An 18,287-nucleotide genomic window follows, 5' to 3' on the forward strand; every position below is an offset into this window, starting at 1 on the left:
GTGGAGAATTTACACTGAAAATAAGCTGTAATTTTACAAATTTTACTGGTATTTTTTTCATAGATGTTCCACGTATACTGGCAAAAGAAAATCGAAAAAAGACTGCAAATTTACAAAACATGAAAACTGACAAACTGTTATTTTACAGTATTTTCCTGGTGCCCCAGATGCGGGAAATTACCGTTTTTAAGTGGACTTTTTATGATACATTTTTGGCCCTTTTGTTGTGACAAATGACATTAACATCATTAAAAATATATTATATATTAGTGTATTGCTGAAATTATGTTTTGTCAATTAAAATTGTGAATATGAATGCTATATATTCCAACATTGCATTTAACTTGTGCAGTTGTTTATTTACTTGTTTTTATGATCTATTAAAAGTATCTGCTTTATTAGTATTAAGTTAAAATAAAATGTTGGAATTGTAAGACAGTTCTATTAGATTCAGCCACAGAGAAATATTTTTTTTATGCAGACATATTTTTTTTTAATCTCTTTTGTCCTTCAGCATTGCCTCAAGTTAACATAACTACAATATATATATATATATATATATATATATATATATATATATATATATTTTAAATAATAAGGTGCAATTTTTGGAAGGAAAATGAGTGTGAAAGTTATTTTGTCCATTCATTCTGTACACCTGAATTGAGCTAATTAATTATACATCTCTCCATTACGTCTTAAGAACACTGATTAAATGTCCGTGGAGCAAGAGTCAGAAGAATGCATTTTCCTTGAAGAAACAGTATCATGCTACGCTCTGATTACTTTGGCTGATTACTACTTTGGTGGATTGAGGCGTACCTGTATGCAGTTTCATATTAGCCAGAACTAATAATACATTCAAATTAGTGGCTCTACTACTTGAATTCATTAAAGGCATTTTAAGGTCATCCAATGACACAATGACTAAGTTAAAGATATTAAAAGAGTCACTTGGGACCACATGAGAGAAGTTTGGCAAATTTGGATTGAACTATACCCTTAAATTTTATTGTACCCTTATTTCTAAATGAGTGTGCAATTCTACTTCAGTAATATAATGCATAAAATCCTGGATAAAATACTTAGCAAAAATTATAGTATATTAGAAAAGAGAAATAATAATGTAGACCAAGCCCAGTGCTTAGCATATCCCTAAATTTGACCCACTCTTTGAGACCAACAAGGGTGTTGATCCAGCCAAATGTACTGCTTGGGTACATCTGTAACAGTAATAATAAAACAAAGAAATACAAATTGCTTCTTAATTAGAGATTCCAAAATTTTCATTGTGCATCAAAATAAACAGTTTCTGCTCTTATGCAGCGCACACTGAATTTCAAAGCTGACGGGAAACATCAGAACTATGACGCCATTATGAAGCAGCTACTTTGGCTTATTAATGCATTAATGATTCATGTTCAGTCTTTTGAAGTATGCTCAGTAAACATAAGGAATCGATTTAAGACAGAGCTGTTTAAAACCTAACCGTTGAATAATTAATCCAGCTCAGTTTGTTGCATTTTAATCAAGAGGACGCTGACTGTCCTGTGAAAATGAGCTGGCTAGTTTTCAGTTGAACTTTTGTGTGCTAGATATATGTATAAAAATAAGTATATAAAAGCATTATCACATATTTTTATAATATTACTTATATGTATGCTTTTTTCCCAAATAAACTATTTCAATTAACTAAACAATCTGATTCATTGACTCATTTGCATCAATACTCAGAAATGATTCTGGTCTCTTTATAACAATGACTTACTAAAAATGTATGTATGCAAGATTTTGGATATTTTGAATATTGCCAAAATGTTTTTAAAAAAATGATATAGCTATAGCAACATCACTTGTGTTTGTACTTTTTAACTCTTTCTTTTTGGGTTTAGGAACAGTTTTACAATTTATGCATACATCTTTACGTGTCACTCAGGCCTAGTTGTTGCCATTTTGGGTTTGTGAACAACTTTTCAATTTATGCATGCATCTTTACGTGTCACGGCTTGCTGATGGAATGGGAAACTTTGTGTCTGTTTCCTAGAATATCCTACTTCACTCTTTTGAATCTGTCATTCATTTCAGGTTCAGTCTCTCATCTTTTCTGTCACCTCCCATCTCTTCATATTCCAGTTTTGGAATTGATGTCAGATTCTAAATCCTGTATTCCCACATCAACATTAAATCTCTCTTTCCTACTTCCACTTTCCCTTCTGACATATTATAGAAACATACTGCTAAATCTTGGGTTTAAAACCTTATGAACCATTTAGAACAGAAAAAAAAGATTCTGTATAGATCATGTTCTCAAAATATCACAATTTATCACAGTGTATTATGAGCTTTTCAGCTAAATTGAAACCTGTGACAACTTGCCCCAATTAAATGATTTAATTTAATTATAAGTAAATTCCGATTAAGTGGGATGCTTTTTGATATTGAGAGGAAAAACAGTTTGCTCGAATCAATCTGAAATCATCCTACATTTTTAAATAAATTTGTTTTATCATCATAACACCTTACTGTTGCCTGGATGAACTTTAATGTGGTTTTATTGATTTTACTTGTACCCAAAGTATACACACAAATACAATTATAATGTATGTAACTTTCAAAGATACAATTCACAAAGATTAGTGTACCTGAAACCACATAATTGTACTCTTACTTTAGAGCCTAAAGCTCAATAGTGCTATTCTCCTTAGTTACCATTTCTACCTGTCTGCCTGAGCTATCAAACACTGTCCTGTATTCCTATAAAACACGTAACTCACTCGTCCTTCTCAATATGCATAAAGGAGTCTAATCAAAAGCTTCAGTTTTACTAATATCGCATTATGACACAAACATTGAATTAGATGTCATTGGCTTGTGAGGCCAGATCATTTTAAATTAATGAGTCCTCAATCAAAATGCCACTTTATTAGGTTACGATGCAAAGCGCACATTCGCCGGTGCCCCCTCGTGCGGGCGGGCTGATTTGATTACTAGGATGTGAGTACCTGTGTTGATTTTGTTGGTGATGTTTAGTTTAACGTAAATGGAATTAATTATGAAAATGCCATCAAGGATAACTGCCACACTCTCACCAGAGGATAAAATCGAATATATTACACCTGTGTTCAGGCTCCTGTTGGCGTGTGTGCGTTTGTCTGCGTGAGTGTGTTTGCTTGAGTGTGTCAGCATATCTTCCTGAGCTCTATGAGTAATGACTGGATGACACTGTCTAAGTCAGCCAACACGCCCCTTCCTGCCTTCTGTTATATTACCATATATCCTACAAGCCAGTGACACACACACTCACTGTCATCTGTCAGACAACTATTGATTGTATTTGCATGGTGTCTTAGGTTAGAAATATATGAGACTGTTTTATTGAAACTACTGCAATGAGGCACCTGCCAAACCCAAATGCCATTTCTCATTCAGCAAAGATCGATCACATCCTTACACACACACACTTTCACGCTGGTTTACTGTAGTAAATTGTATTGTTAAAAACATCTCCAATCCAAAATTTAACACTAATACAAATTACAAATACAAAAAACTGTTGAAGTTAAGAGATATAAAGCACAATATAATCTGAGGGACTAAGAAATCACTTAGTGGACAGGTTCACTATGTCACTAAAAAATGTAATTTTCAAAACTATAGACCATTTCGCAAGACTTAAAAATAAGGTCTAAAAACATTTCCTTATTTCCATTTATATTCTATTTTTGCCCTATATAGGATGATTGTATAAACATTTTTTGTATATCGTTACAAACTAAAATGGAAAGTGCTTCTGTGTGTTGTTGACGTCTTGCAAAATGGTCTATCTATAGCCAAACCTTTATTATGGTTTATTGAATGAGAGACTCTTAAAAATAAAGGTGCTTGCCATAGAAGAACCATTTTTCCTTTCACAAAGTACCATTCAGTCAAAGGTTCACAAAAGAACCATCTCTTTCTTAACTTTTTATAAATGAATTGAAGAACCTTTATTCGCTGCAAAAAACATTTTCCGTAGACAAAAAAGGTTTTCTATGGCATCGCGAAGCACCTATATTTTTAATAGTGTACTAGATGAATAGACCTATATTGTGGAACAGATCTGATAAAACTGAAATCATGTTAATCTGTACGGTGTCATTTTTGGAGTATAACTAATTTATTAATGTTTTGTTTTTCAGGCTCTTCTGGAAACACAGAATGTTTTAAGGTCGTACATCTCAAACTTCACCTTTAATTTAGGATTCTCTGGGAAATTCTTCCATACAGGTAATTGTGAACATGACAATATATTTTGTTCTAATATGATTTTTTTTAGAAATGCCTGCCAACAGACGTTTTGTAATGTTCTGATTGGCATGGAAACAGAACTCTTCCATGGCAACAATTAAGCTACATGGTTCATCATGTAACAGTTTTCTATTTTTAATGTGCGTGTATATATATCACTGTGTTTGTTTGGATTCATTAAATTAAGTGAATCGCCCACTTAAACAGGAAGAGACCTGTGAAGCAACCAACAAACCAAGTTGATAAGGTCAAGAAGTGTAAATCAGACAATTTGTAGATGTGCTCTCTGATGAAAAGTACAGTATTATTTTTACTTATAATTTTTTGTATTTTAACCTTGTTCCGAACCTAGACATTCATTCTTAAAAAATATCCATTAAAAAATGTTATTGAGTAATTGTTAAAATGATAATAACCTTAAAAAATAAAATAAAGACATCTGAACATTTATTGTGCGCAAGTTTTATACATTATTTATACATTTGAAATTCGGTTTAGACTGTCTCAGTTGAAGTACAACCCACAAATGTTGTTTAGAATATTTTATATTCGGATAAAAAAAACCATTGAAATTGTTTCCTATTTCTGTGATGCATGAATGTATATTTATTTTAGGCAATCTAGTGAAGGTGTGAAATGGTGTGTTATGAGGGAAGCTATTTTTTTAAGTTCCTAAGCCAAAACAGTCCTTGATTAAAGATTCATTATGCTAATAATATGATCTGTGTAGGTACACAGGAGGAAGACGATGGAGATGACCTGTTGTTAAAATATGTTGATGAGTTCTGGTGGTTTCCTCACATGTGGAGTCATATGCAGCCTCATCTCTTCCACAACGAGTCCTCTCTGATGGAACAAATGATTCTAAACAAAGACTTCGCTCTGGTGAGAAAAACATCACCACTCGCACAATCACATGTAACCGTTGAACAAAACCATCATCCAATTGTCATCCTACCCAAAGAAATACTCTATTAATGAACCATTACCGCAACATTCAGTCATGCATCATTTACTTTGAAATAAATGGTAATTATACATTTGTCAGGTGCTTAGCAAGTGTTTGTGTGCACGTGGGTGTGTGTGGTCCTACAGTCTGGGGACTAAATGTATCAATAAAGATCATTTTCGACCTTGTGTAGGCATTTAAGTCAAAGAAAATTATTTTTTACTGTCAATGTAAAAATGTAGAAAGATCTGTGTACGTGTTAGGTTTAACGGTAGCATAAGGGTTTGGGGATAGAATAAATAGTTTGAAGTGTATAAAAGTAATTTGCTATGTCCCAGTGCGGGCATACTGTCTTGCTATGCGCTAAAATGTATATACTTTTCCATTACATAAGCAGTACATACTTTTAGTGCATAGTATAAGTAAGCAAATTGTTAATATTGTATTTGATAATATGTAATACTTGTCTCAGAATTGTGATCCCATTGTTTTAAAGATGTTCTGTGAAAATAAGGAAAATCGATTATAAGCCTGCAAATTATAAGCCTGACTCACACATCAAAACATGCATCATTTCAATTCAATCTATTCGGTCGGTACGACCTCCACAGTTCAATATGTGTAGGCCTAAGTGTATTGCGGTTTCCCGGTTTTGCGTGTTCAGTGCACTTAATAACAATCTGAACTAGCTCTGTCCATTTTTGTCTGTATGTTTGTGCGCTGAGATAGATAAACGCATCCCCACAAGTAATATCTAATAACAAATGGTGGTCGGACGGTGAAGCAAGGCTGCCTGCAACACGAGGAGCAATGGGCTGTTGAGTATAATGCTGACGAACAGATGTGGGCTGGCTTTATTATATGCCCGTTTTACCTCAAGATATAATGTCCGAATTTGGTACATCAAGAATGTATTTATACACTGCATACGAAAGCAGCACGTTCGCGTTGCTCTCACCAAGCACCTGCAGAAAGAGGGTCTACAACAACATGCCAAAGTCCATTTATCGAAAGTCATGCCATTCGACGGACTTTCGGTCAGCTATTTACGTCATAGCAGGAGCGCCTCCAGGCATCCATTTAGCATTGCATTTCCTCCAATTTATTGCAATGGCAGTGGCGCACCTTGTTAATATATTACCTTTGGCTATTCTATTGAGCGCTGGTGTTTGCACCGCACGTTTACTTCCTTTACAGCAATAACAAGTTTTGCATTGCACAAAACCTCTTCAAGAAGCTTATTTTTCTGGCATGTTGATGAACAGTAAACCAAAAACGGCTGTAAGCTGCCAGTGTAAATCCTTACATTTATTAAATAAACCAGGAATTTGTACAAGATGATTTTTGCTTAAAGATAGTAAAATAAGTGAAGTAAAATTTATATTTTTGCTTCTTAACTCTTACTCTTACGCATAGAACAGTAAAAAAACACTTTAATGTGCCAAGCCATCAGATCCGACCCGAAAACCGGAGGTTCATATTGAACCGTGGTTGAGCTGTATTGTTGTATCCCTACAAACTAGATGAAGTGTATGCAGAAGCTTTAATGCCAAAACAATGCAGTACGTGTTTTCTAACATTCTAGTGCCAGTCAACAGGAATTTACCATTGATGATCTATCCACAGAAAGGTAAATTATTGCCTAGCAATAATAAAATATTGTATATCGCTAGCTATCAGGATTCGCCAGAACTATTAGTCCTAGTATCACCATCATTTGGCTGTTAGGATGTTAGAAAATCCACCGTTATGTGAGAAACTACAGACCCTAAAGTGCCCGTGCTGAAAAACACAAACAAACATTCTCTCTGTCTGGAAACATAACCGCCAGCTAAATTAAAATTTGCCCCATACATTGAGGGGTTGAGCAGTTAAGCTAATAGTTTTTTATGCAAATGTGGTTTTGCATTAAAATGTGACTAATATCAGGTTCAACAAGTCACTTTTGAAACACAAGTCTGTTTCATAATGTTAATTTATCCGTCCATATAATCATTATCTGGGTAGTTCTCGCTGTTTATTGTTTCATCTTAATGGCTTTAAGTTGTACGGAGAACTTTGTTTGCCAAACACAAATATCTATTCTGGTCTAGTTTTCTTTACAAAAAATCAAGCTGAAAATACAGCTACAGTACATTTCAATTCTATGGCAACTATAATTCATACACACTCTTTGGACAACAATGGCATATACTGTAGTGATTTTATAGGCTAATTTCTGACCAGTAATTCCTATCACAAATTGTTCGTGTCATTTTGAGAATATTAATATTTGATTCAAAACGACTTCCAGTGTATGTTTTTTAAAAAGAATTCATGTGATTCAAACCCATGAATGCCATCGAGCTGAGCTACAGGAATGCATGATAACAGGGTAACATTTTCCACAACAATGCATCAAAAAAAAATAATGTTTAGGTTTGCAAAGCATGAAATATGAAAAAAAAAAAATGTAAGTGACAATGGAGCAGAGGCACAATAGGGAAAACAACAAATTAAGTTTTCTTTATTGTTGAGCCCCGTGCCTACAATATAACTTTAAGGCACTGACATGTTAGAGATCCTGCAGCCTAATCCGTGTGTGTTGTTTCTCCCTTATTTCATTTTCTCTCCTCAAAGCTGCCAGTGGCATCTACAGTCGATGACAATTGGCAAACTTCAATGATTTCCAACAGAAATCTTTAGGAGGAGTAACCAAGGTCAATCAGTTAGCTTGCTTTTGACTTTGCGCGACCATTCAAACAGACCCGTGTCTGTCAGCTCAAACCCGAGCTGACAGATAATTTTATTGGCCTGCGAGCGGCAGAAGTTTGATAATCTAGAGAAGACAGCTTTGATTTGCCTTTATTGGTCTGGGGGCTTGATTAAATCGAAAAGCTCTGCGGCTAAGCTAACACAGCACATGTGTGCGTGAGATTATGTGGGTGGTTGCATGTGTGCGTGTTCCTACACGTGCACACGTTTTCTTTACGGAAATTCAGTGGACTTGATCGTCATGATATGGAAGTTATATTTGAGAATGCACCTCGAAATACAGTTATCGACTTAGTGGTTCTTTAGATGTGTATTATCTCACCTATCTGATTTTAATTAGGTCCCACCGAGAATTGTGAAATGAAAATGGATTTCTCATAAAAATCATAAAGTCTTGAATCAATACCTCTGAGTAGTTCTGAATAACTCTGCTGATGAGGGTGAATGTGTGTGACAGAGAGAGCCAGAAATAGCATTATGTGTATAAAAATAATCATAGTTGAATAAAAAACTTGATTAGTGTACTCTTGGGGTGTACGTGGACATTTTCCTGTCCTGTTATGAAAGGGGGGGCACTAAACGCACCTTTAAAGGGATGGTTCACACAAAAAGGAAAATTCTGCCATCAATAGTCACTTGACGAGTTGGGAGGGATGCTGAGAAAGTGTAGAGAGAATGAGGGTAAGGCGTCTTGTCTATTTGAAGGGGTTTTTCTCCATGGCTAAAAGATGATTGGTGAGATTGGTCATGGAAAGCCAGCCGGGTTAGTTATCTGCACGTACTTCCCCCGAACTTTGTTAATAAAACATCATTCACTTGCACTGGCTTTGCATTAGACAAATTATTTATGAATCTGTGTGTGTGTGTATTACAGGAGCATGGTATTCCAGTAGATCTGGGATATGCAGTGGCCCCTCATCATTCCGGTGTGTATCCAGTCCATATTCAGCTGTACGAGGCTTGGAAGAAAGCTTGGGGCATACGAGTGACCAGTACGGAGGAATACCCACACTTAAAACCTGCACGTCATCGCAAAGGATTCATCCACAACAGCATCATGGTGCGACTGTTATTATAAACATGGTCACACGACCAAAGCTCCATAATGTTTTAGCAACTGAATGTGATCTTTAAAACCTGAACTTAAAGGGACAGTTCAGCCAATAATACAACTTCGGTCATAATTTACTCACCCTAAAGATTCCGCGCGTTTATCGTTGACGTTTAAAACCGCGTGACTAAATAAAGCCTGTTTTTCATAAAGCGGTATCTACTGTATGTCAGGGAGTGAATTTGCATGTTCACTCTGCTCATCGCCAGCAAAAATCGTTTCGGTATGAACACCGTAAAATGCTGCCGATAAGTTGTTGCAAACCTGTATACATTTCTGATGAACACAAAGCAATATATTCGGAAAAATGATTTCTGAGGCACCATTGACTACCATAGTTGTAAAAAAAACGGGTGCTGTTGACTGTTGAATACAAAAGAAGATTTTTTTATAGAATTTAGGAAAACAAACAGTTTTGGGGCACTTTTGACTACCATTTGAATTAGGGCTGCAACTAACGATTATTTTAATAATCGATTAATCTATAGATTGTTTGTTTTTTTTCGATTAATCGATAAATCGGATAAAAAAAAAAAAACCAAGAAAAGCATTCCTTTTTAACCCTTTATTCAAAAACAGAACTACAATCTTTAGAAACTGCACAAACATGTTGCTCCTTGATTATCCCTGAATAAATCCCTTATTTATTTTTTTTAAATAAACTGCCACCTGAGCTGCCAGAGCAATTAATAATTTATAAAAAATAAAGAACAATACAAATCAGAAAATTTTTCTTTTTTTTGCTCTGCCCCGTCTATGAGGCGCCGAACTCTGCTAGCATCAGTGAGCGAGAAGTGCGCGAGAGAGACCGAGTGTGTTCACTCCGCTCCGCGCTCAAATAAAGTTTTTCTTTTATAATCAAACGTCTCGCGTCGCACGACACAACGAATCGATAATGAAATTCGTTGCCAACTCTTTTAGTAATCGATTTAATCGATTCGTTGTTGCAGCCCTAATTTGAATGGCCATCCACATGGAGAAGCGTTTAGCTGTACTAAACTAAAGCAGATTTTGTATCGTATCAGGGTTTCCTCCATACGGATTTGGGTGCCTGAAACAGCTATGTTTTGAAACCGGGTCCCGGAGTGGATAAATCAGAAAACCCTTGCGTTTTCATGTGTACTGCCTATCCATATATATTTTGAAACGATGATGTCATCACCCTAGCGCATAAAGTTAGTGTGCATGCTCCTGATCTGCTTCTCAGTTTTTAGTGTATTTTTGTGGCAGAACTACAGCGCCACATACTGATTTGGCGTGTATACCACATTGTTTTGAGTCTGTATAGCGGTTTCTTGTGTACGCAGATATTTCTTGAGACGATATCGTGAAATGAAAAAAAAACAGATTGGATAGGGAAAGCTCTGGCTTTGTGTGGATGTGGCCTTATTTTTTTAATACTATGGTTGGCAATGGTGCCCCATAGACAAATATGTACAGGTTTGGAACAACTTTAGGTTGCGTAATTCATGACAGAATTTTCATTTTTGGGAGAACTATCTCTCTAAGAGAGGCACAGAGCTGGGTTGCTGCTGCTGGACTGATGAAATTGTTGTTCGATTTGATCTTCTACTTAATTTATTATGTCAATGCTTATGGGCGGGGCCTCGTCTCACTGGAACTGTCACAAAAACACATTGCAGTCTTGCCTGCAAGAAACTGTTTGAATAGTTAAAATACAAGCAACAGCTAGTGTAGCAAATCAATGAAACCCAAACACACAGACCAAAAAACACTGATAACACACTGAGTCTCAAATCAAATACCCCATAGTGCATTTACCACAGCAAGATCTATTAGTTGCACAAACACACACAGATTTTGACTAGATGTCCCTACAGCTTTTAATCATTGTGTTGCTAAATAGCTTTTGCTGTCTCTTTCCCTCTTTTCTGGTTAAAGACTCTTAACAGTGCACACACACTGTACTGCTAGCACAAGCATTCAGTCTTTCTTTGTAATTGTGATGAAACAGCAGGAGCAAAGTCACCCGTTATGCACCTCTTATGAATACTCGTGCCTTCTCTTTAAAGTCCAGACAAACAAATTGGAGTACTCTCTATTGTTAAAACACCAGCCCACTCTAATATGGTTTTCTTTGTTCTTGCTAGTGAATTAAAAATGAGTCACTTTCATTCACAATACAAAAGAACGAACAGCATCAGGCCTGACACAAATCAGTGACGTTATGCCTGTAATTAAGCTGTCATCATCATTTCTCTAGTATTTAAAGTGTCAGAGCTGTGGGTTTGTGGCCGTTGCGTTTAAGATATAAGTCGAGTCGTGGGTCATGGTCATCCTTCTCTGTCCCTGCTTCTGGCAAATGTATAAAAAAGTTTGGGTTTAAAGCTCTGGACAGATGTTTCGCAGCAGATGTTTGCAAGCCCAGATCTCTGGTTTTATTTTAGTGGATGCACCAAAACAGGTTTTGGGTCAGTTGTTGCAACACCTGCGGTCTAATTACCACGTCTCCTCTGGGTGACTATAAAAGGTTCGAATTGTGATGAGCGTGGATCAACTGCGCTTAAGCTAAAACACATCAGACCGTTACGGGCTCTATAAGATACAGCAACACAACAACACAATGCTGAGCTAACTGTTTCTTCACAAAGCACCACGTTAATGTACTGACAGACCGAGTTACATTCAATGAGAAGAAGTAGGGGGAGGCCGGCCGGCGGGCGGATGAGAATGCGAATGAAAAAGCACGCGAACTGAGACTCATAAATTCTCCTGCCGCGCTGGTGGGACGTGCAGTTTAGTCTGTTTGCACTGGAATTGAATTTTAGGAGATGGAGTAGATTAAAATATTAAATCAAGGCCACATGCGGGCAGTACAATTGCTCTGCGTCTGTCAAGTGTGTGCGCCGCATACGTTTAGATCCCCGCACATGCCCGAACAGTACATGGCAAAGGACCAAAGAGAGAGAGAGAAAGCCGGAAAAGCAATTAAGTTAAAGTTAGATGGAAAGATGGACACAGTCCCAAATATCTGTTTCAGCTCAATCAAACAGTCTGAAAACAAGCATATGGGTGATGAAAGCTCTTATCAGCGCATTAGAGCACAGTGGGTGTGTTAATGTAATACATTTTGCTGTTTTAGCGGTTCGCCAAAGGATGCTATCTGCCTCTCTGATGTTTACACACTGTTACAATCTTGAGAAATTGACTCGCACCTTTTAAATATACCATCTCGCTCTCATATATGGTCTGTCTCCTCCTGACACTATTCTTCTCTCAAACACTCAGAACTCAGAACAAGCATAGATTAAATACTACTTAAACAATCCTTAGTTTGCGTAATTTCAGTTGAGATCTGTTTTTATTGTAGTATTTGACTTTTCAGATGTTTCTCCAAACCAAATAAAATATAAACAAATGGGACAAATTGTAGACATCAACTAAAAGTGCACTACCAGTTAAAAGTTTTTTTCACCTTTTAGAAAAATGAAGTAGCACAATTGTAACTTTGTCAATTGTGTTGTGATTATAAACATCCAAAATAAATCAAAACTATGTTTCTGTATATTTTAGCATCTTCAAAGTAAGCTACCCTGGAATTTGCTAAATATTTTCTCTTGGCATATTATCATCCAGCTTCTTGAGGTCTCAACTTGGGAAGCTTTTCAAACAATAATGATAGTTCCCAATCTATTCAGGGCTGTTACTGTTTACTTTGTCTTCATTATTCGCTCTAAGTCATCCATTTAAAAAATCGTTTTAAAGAAATGATTTAAAGAAATCGTTTTTGTGTTACATTGCAAGGTTATTTATAGTTTACTAAAATTAAAACTTTGAAAATTTTTTTGTTTATTGAAATCAAATAAAAGATTGGCTTAAACATTATTGGGGGAAATAATAAACTAACAAAAAATGTAAATGTTGCCTCAGAAATAAACTGAAATAGGTTTAAGCACTAAAATTATAATAAACAAAACTAAAACAAAACATGAATTAAATTAAATGTAATATATATTTTTTTAATTAATTACTCTTCATAGCAACATAAAAATAAATAATAAAATGACAAAACCATATATCAAAGTTACCAAATATGAACAAAAACATTTACAAAAAAACAAAAATTCTAAAAATAAATACAAAATAAATAAAACTAAAATTAAAACTAATAATTCTGTTCCAATTAAAGTAATTGTTGGCACAATTATATTCTTGTCCCCAAAAGTAATTTCAGACATTCAAGCATACACATACACACACACACACACACACATACATACACATAAACATGTACAGGCACATACACATACACAAAAGCATTTCAGTCGTTTCCAAACTTTTGACTGGTACTGTACATGCTTTAACAGTTGAAATTATGAATCAGGCTGGAATAGGAAAATTACTTTAAAACTTTCTATAGTGTATTACAGCATATAGTATAAATAAATAAATGCCTTTTGTACCATACTGTAAAATTGTGTTAATATGGCACAGTACTATTCAGTATTTAGGAATACACACATTGTAATCAAGGTCCAATTCTTTGACAATTCTTTACACAATCAATGAATATATTTCCAGCTAACTGCAATAATATATTGATGAAATTATTAATTTAACAAAGCTTATTTTGCAAAAAAAGTTAGATTTTAGCATAAACCTGCTGTTGGCTCTGTCAAATGGCAAAAGCTGAGACAAGACAGCACTTAGTCCACACCTTTTGAAACCATTAAAAAAATTACTAATGACAAATTACGCAAAATGTGTGTCTAAAAGATTGATCTACTTTAGCAAAATAAGCAATCAAAAAAATATTCTCTGTGGTGGTGTTTCTTTTAAAAAAATGTCAATATTACTGCATTCCCTTTAACAGTGAAATTACAGTGAAGGAACACTAAATAAAATGCAAGAGTTTCCCTAGAATAACACTGTTAGAAACAAAAAAAATCACTATTAGTTCAGATAAACTGGTCTTGACTTGACTTTAAATATCTGTTGATATTTTCGACTTTTGACTTCAGAAGGATTGAGATCTATCTTTGCAAATGTGAGCACAGTTTGTGACAGCTTTGAGATATCTTCTGAAACTCTATAGAGATGGATATTTTTGCCTTAGAAAAAAGAGAAGCAGGAGACAGCAGAAAGTCAATTTTGTCACTGTATTATGTCCTCACTATCTTTGAGAAACAAGCAAAATATCAAAGATATAATGCTTGTGATACGATTTTAGTCCTTGTGTGTCATCTGTTTACTTTCCCATTATTCTTTAGAGTAATATGTGCTTGAGAAAGGAGTGAGACAAGGATAGACAAAGAGAGAAAGATAGAGCTTTTCTGTTGTGTCAAGCAATATTTTTCTCTCGTTTGTCATATTTTTCTCATACTCTTTTCTGTCTGTCTGTATCTGTTTGCCTCATTCCTTATTGAAGCGATAGGCTTTTTCCGCTGAGAAATGCTTCTGTTTTCTGTTTGGCTGATTCGGAAGGAAATGAATCATATGAAGTGTCTCCACACAACACCTGAATACAGACACATTGACATGGGACCACAGACCTAATAAAAATTAATGTGTACAACCGCAACTGTCAGTATGACGTGATAGATGACAGAAAAGTGTATTCATGACATAATGAGGTTTCATCAGCAAGTACAAAGCTTGGTGTTAATTGTATTGACGGCAATTTTATAAATGCTTACCGGTTCAAATGGCTATTTAAAGATACTAAACACTGCACACTAAGGTCTGTTTGGGTTAATTTTGGGATAGAGCAACAATGTCAGTGGAAAGTCTTTGTTATAACAGAAATACTGATGTGTTTGTGTGTTTGCGCAGGTGCTGCCCCGTCAGACATGTGGCTTATTCACCCACACCATCTTCTATAAGGAGTATCCAGGTGGCCCTAAGGAGCTTGACAGAAGTATACGGGGAGGAGAACTGTTTCTCACCGTCCTCCTTAACCCTGTGAGTGTAATACACACATACTGTATTTACTTTATTAGGTATATTTTATAGTGTTTTACCCCCGAAAGGTGGTTTTGCTCACTTTGGGGTTCAATTTTGTCCATGAAATATGGTGGGCACACATACTGTACACACTCTCACATGCACACACACACACTGCTAGGCCCTGTTGTCTCTAATCACTTTACCTTATCAGGGTCTTGGATTGTTTTTCCCTGCCTTATTCTGTCCCCGTGCTCTCTCTCTCTCTCTCGCTCTCTCTCACTGGGTTTCCATGTTAGTGTTTCATATAGATTTGTTCTCCCAGCATGCATCGCTGTTCTTATGTTGAATGTCTGCTCTGCTTGAATCAGGAGGGAAATGACAAAACAACATTGTGTGTATATTTACTTGTGTATGCAGTGTGTATTTGTGCATTACCGGAACTGGTTCCACCACTCACATCCTCTGCATTTCTTATGTGTATACGGTATAAAAGTTTAATATTTAAAGAGTCATACAGTGTGTGTGAATGCATGTATATACAGTAAGAGCTTTGGAGTGGGTCTCCTTGTTCAGCTAAACGCCATTAGAGTTGACTAATTCCCATGGTTGGCATTGACCTAAATAAACAAGAAGAAGTTCATGGCAGGCTGTGTATTCTCATGTTCACTTTCATTCTGTGCCTTTACAAGCAATCATAAAAAGCCTCACACAAAAAGAAAGAGAGCGAGAGGGGTGAAATGAGTAACATCGGGAGATACCGAGGTGTGAATGTTGTATATTATAGTTTGTTTGTTGTTTGATTCTTCGCTTCACACATACCTCACAAGCCTACAGGCTGTAAAAGTGTGTTAATTATTCATGTGGGGGGTTATCTGAATTTGGAGGCACCAAATGTTGGGAATATTTATTGTCAATGACACTCCAACATGTTTGTATGAAAATGATGCTTTCTAAAACTTGCTTTTTTGTGAATGAGAGACTTGTTGAGGAACAATATTACTATGAGTTATTCTCCACATAGGTCCTTGTTTATTTAAGGTCCAGTGTATGAAATTTACCATCATCTAGTGGTGAGGTTGTTAATTGCAACTAACGGCTCACTCCACCCCTCCCTTGCGGAGCACTACAGCACAGCTGGCACAGAATGAATCTGTCGTCACATCTTTGCCTTTTTGATGAAGGAGATTACGTATATTAAACGCGATCTGAAGAGCAGTTTGTCTGTTTAGGGCTACTGTAGAAACAATATGGCGAATGTAAGGGGACCCGGGCTGTGAAGATAGAAATAGCCCATTCTAAGGTAATAAAAACATTCATTATATAAGGACCTTAAAGACCTCACATTGGACCTTTAAGTGCATGGGATCTTGATTTGATAGAGACAAGATTTCTTCATAAAATCAAATCACCTTTATTGTCACAAATTGTCATTAAATACAGAATGATCCTGTATTTTACAGCGGCAACCCGAATGGTAATGGGTCTACAATATTTCAATATTTTAATATTGAATTGAATGTCTGTGCTGAGAGTTTGTGGCTCAATGTGTGTTTGGTTTTCTTGATAAAGAATAAAGTTATATCATATGTATGTATATTTTAATGTTCTTTTGCAATTGTTGCACCCTACTTTGGAGATTCAGAAGTCCATTAAAAGCTCTGTGGAAGCGCATTAACAAAAACATCTTCAAACGTCTCCCATAATTAGTCTCAAGTCCAGCACATACATATATTTATTTTGTCCCCTGGTATCTCTGATTTATTAATCACTGTCACTTTCTTCTGTGTTCAGATGAATCTCTTAGCTCTGAAGTGAAGACTCCTTGCTACTCTCCGCTACTTACTGTATTGTTGGCATGCATCACATGCCTTTTCTCTTACATTAACAAACACATTTTTGCATTTGGAAGACGCTTTTATCCAAAGAAACTTACAGTGGATTACAAGCTTTATGCCATTTATCAGCACATATGTTTCCTGGGAATTAAACGCATGACCTTTTTGATGTTAACACAATGCTTTCCCAGTTGAGTTACATGAGCAGCTTTTCTCTTGTCTCTCTTTTTTATACCTTCTCTCGCATAAATTACTCATTTTATGGCAGTGATAAAATGTTATTACAATGAAAACATTGTTACAACATTGATCGAAATAGAGAGAAATGCCGCAGAAGCATTGTGCTCTCTTTCTCTCCCTGTCCAGGGGGCTTTAAGGGAAACTCATTTTTCTGCCCATTCATTATTAAGGTCCATTCCCTGAAAAGATGTGTGTATAGGTGTGTGTGTGTGTGTGTGTGTGTGTGTGTGTGTGCATGTAAGGTAGGTGTGTTTGAGTGCATTAGTTTAACAGAGCAGAAGATCTGTTACAAAGGAACACTGTGATTTTGACACTCTTCTTTTCGTTTTTTTCACCCCTCCTGGAAAACAGTGAGCATGGTCATTTATAACAGAAAAAGATTCCTTAAAAATGAGACCAAAAACACTATAATAACACTATAAAAGTAGGCTGTGCTTTGAAATACCTGTCCTGCCACCAGGTCTTAAATCAAATATTGAGTCAGATTTGACGTCATTGATGCCTAACCTGAAGTGATGTGTGTTGATGAAGCACTGGTGTGACTTACATTTCAATCTGTTTGTCATACAAACATTGTATGAGACAGACACACAGAAAGGAGAAAGAGGTTAAAACTTTCAAAAAAAGATGAAAAATTCAATCCATAACTGTCAGCGAAACTAAACTGTCTGTATGAGGATAGAAGGATGTCAAATCAGAAAAATAGGGTGTTTTTGTTTGTATTTATGAGAAAGAGAGAGTATGCGTGACAGGAAGAGAGAGACATGTCGCTCGAGGACAGAAAATCTCCAGCTGGGCTGTCCTGTTAAATGAGTCGATGATTTGTGCGATGTAAATGTGTTTACATTAGAGAGATTTTAAGTCTAACTAAGCTACGCTAGCTTAAGGGAAGTTAACGTGATGCATACACCAGGATGGTAGTATTTTGAATATTTATACTATGTATAAACTATGTAAATTCTCACAAAATGTACTGGTCCTCATCTCATTTCAGATGTCATCCAAAAGATTTTTTTACTTGACAGAAAGGCAATTCAAAATACATAAATATGTCTTCAGAGGCATATAAAGACCTTAAATAATGAAGTTTTATGTTTTTGTTACCTTAGAATCAGCTATTTCTATATCTACATGCACGGCTTGTCCCCTTGCAAGGAATTCGTCATGTTTCTGCAGTTGCCCTAAACGGACAAACTGATCAACA

General features: G+C 35.9%; 1 protein-coding gene across 8 annotated transcripts in view; it reads left to right on the plus strand.

The window, feature by feature from the left end:
• ndst3 (N-deacetylase/N-sulfotransferase (heparan glucosaminyl) 3) overlaps positions 1-18,287 on the plus strand; it is a 135,921-nt gene that overhangs the window by 105,208 nt on the left and 12,426 nt on the right. For all 8 annotated transcript variants that reach the window (XM_056737950.1, XM_056737943.1, XM_056737968.1 and 5 more), the window contains 4 exons: positions 4,179-4,266; positions 5,018-5,172; positions 8,865-9,050; positions 14,895-15,023. In XM_056737950.1, the coding sequence (XP_056593928.1) occupies positions 4,179-4,266; positions 5,018-5,172; positions 8,865-9,050; positions 14,895-15,023 (558 nt within the window). The remainder of the gene's footprint in view (positions 1-4,178; positions 4,267-5,017; positions 5,173-8,864; positions 9,051-14,894; positions 15,024-18,287) is intronic.

Source organism: Triplophysa dalaica, chromosome 2 (assembly GCF_015846415.1).
Source record: "Triplophysa dalaica isolate WHDGS20190420 chromosome 2, ASM1584641v1, whole genome shotgun sequence".
NCBI lineage: Eukaryota > Metazoa > Chordata > Actinopteri > Cypriniformes > Nemacheilidae > Triplophysa > Triplophysa dalaica.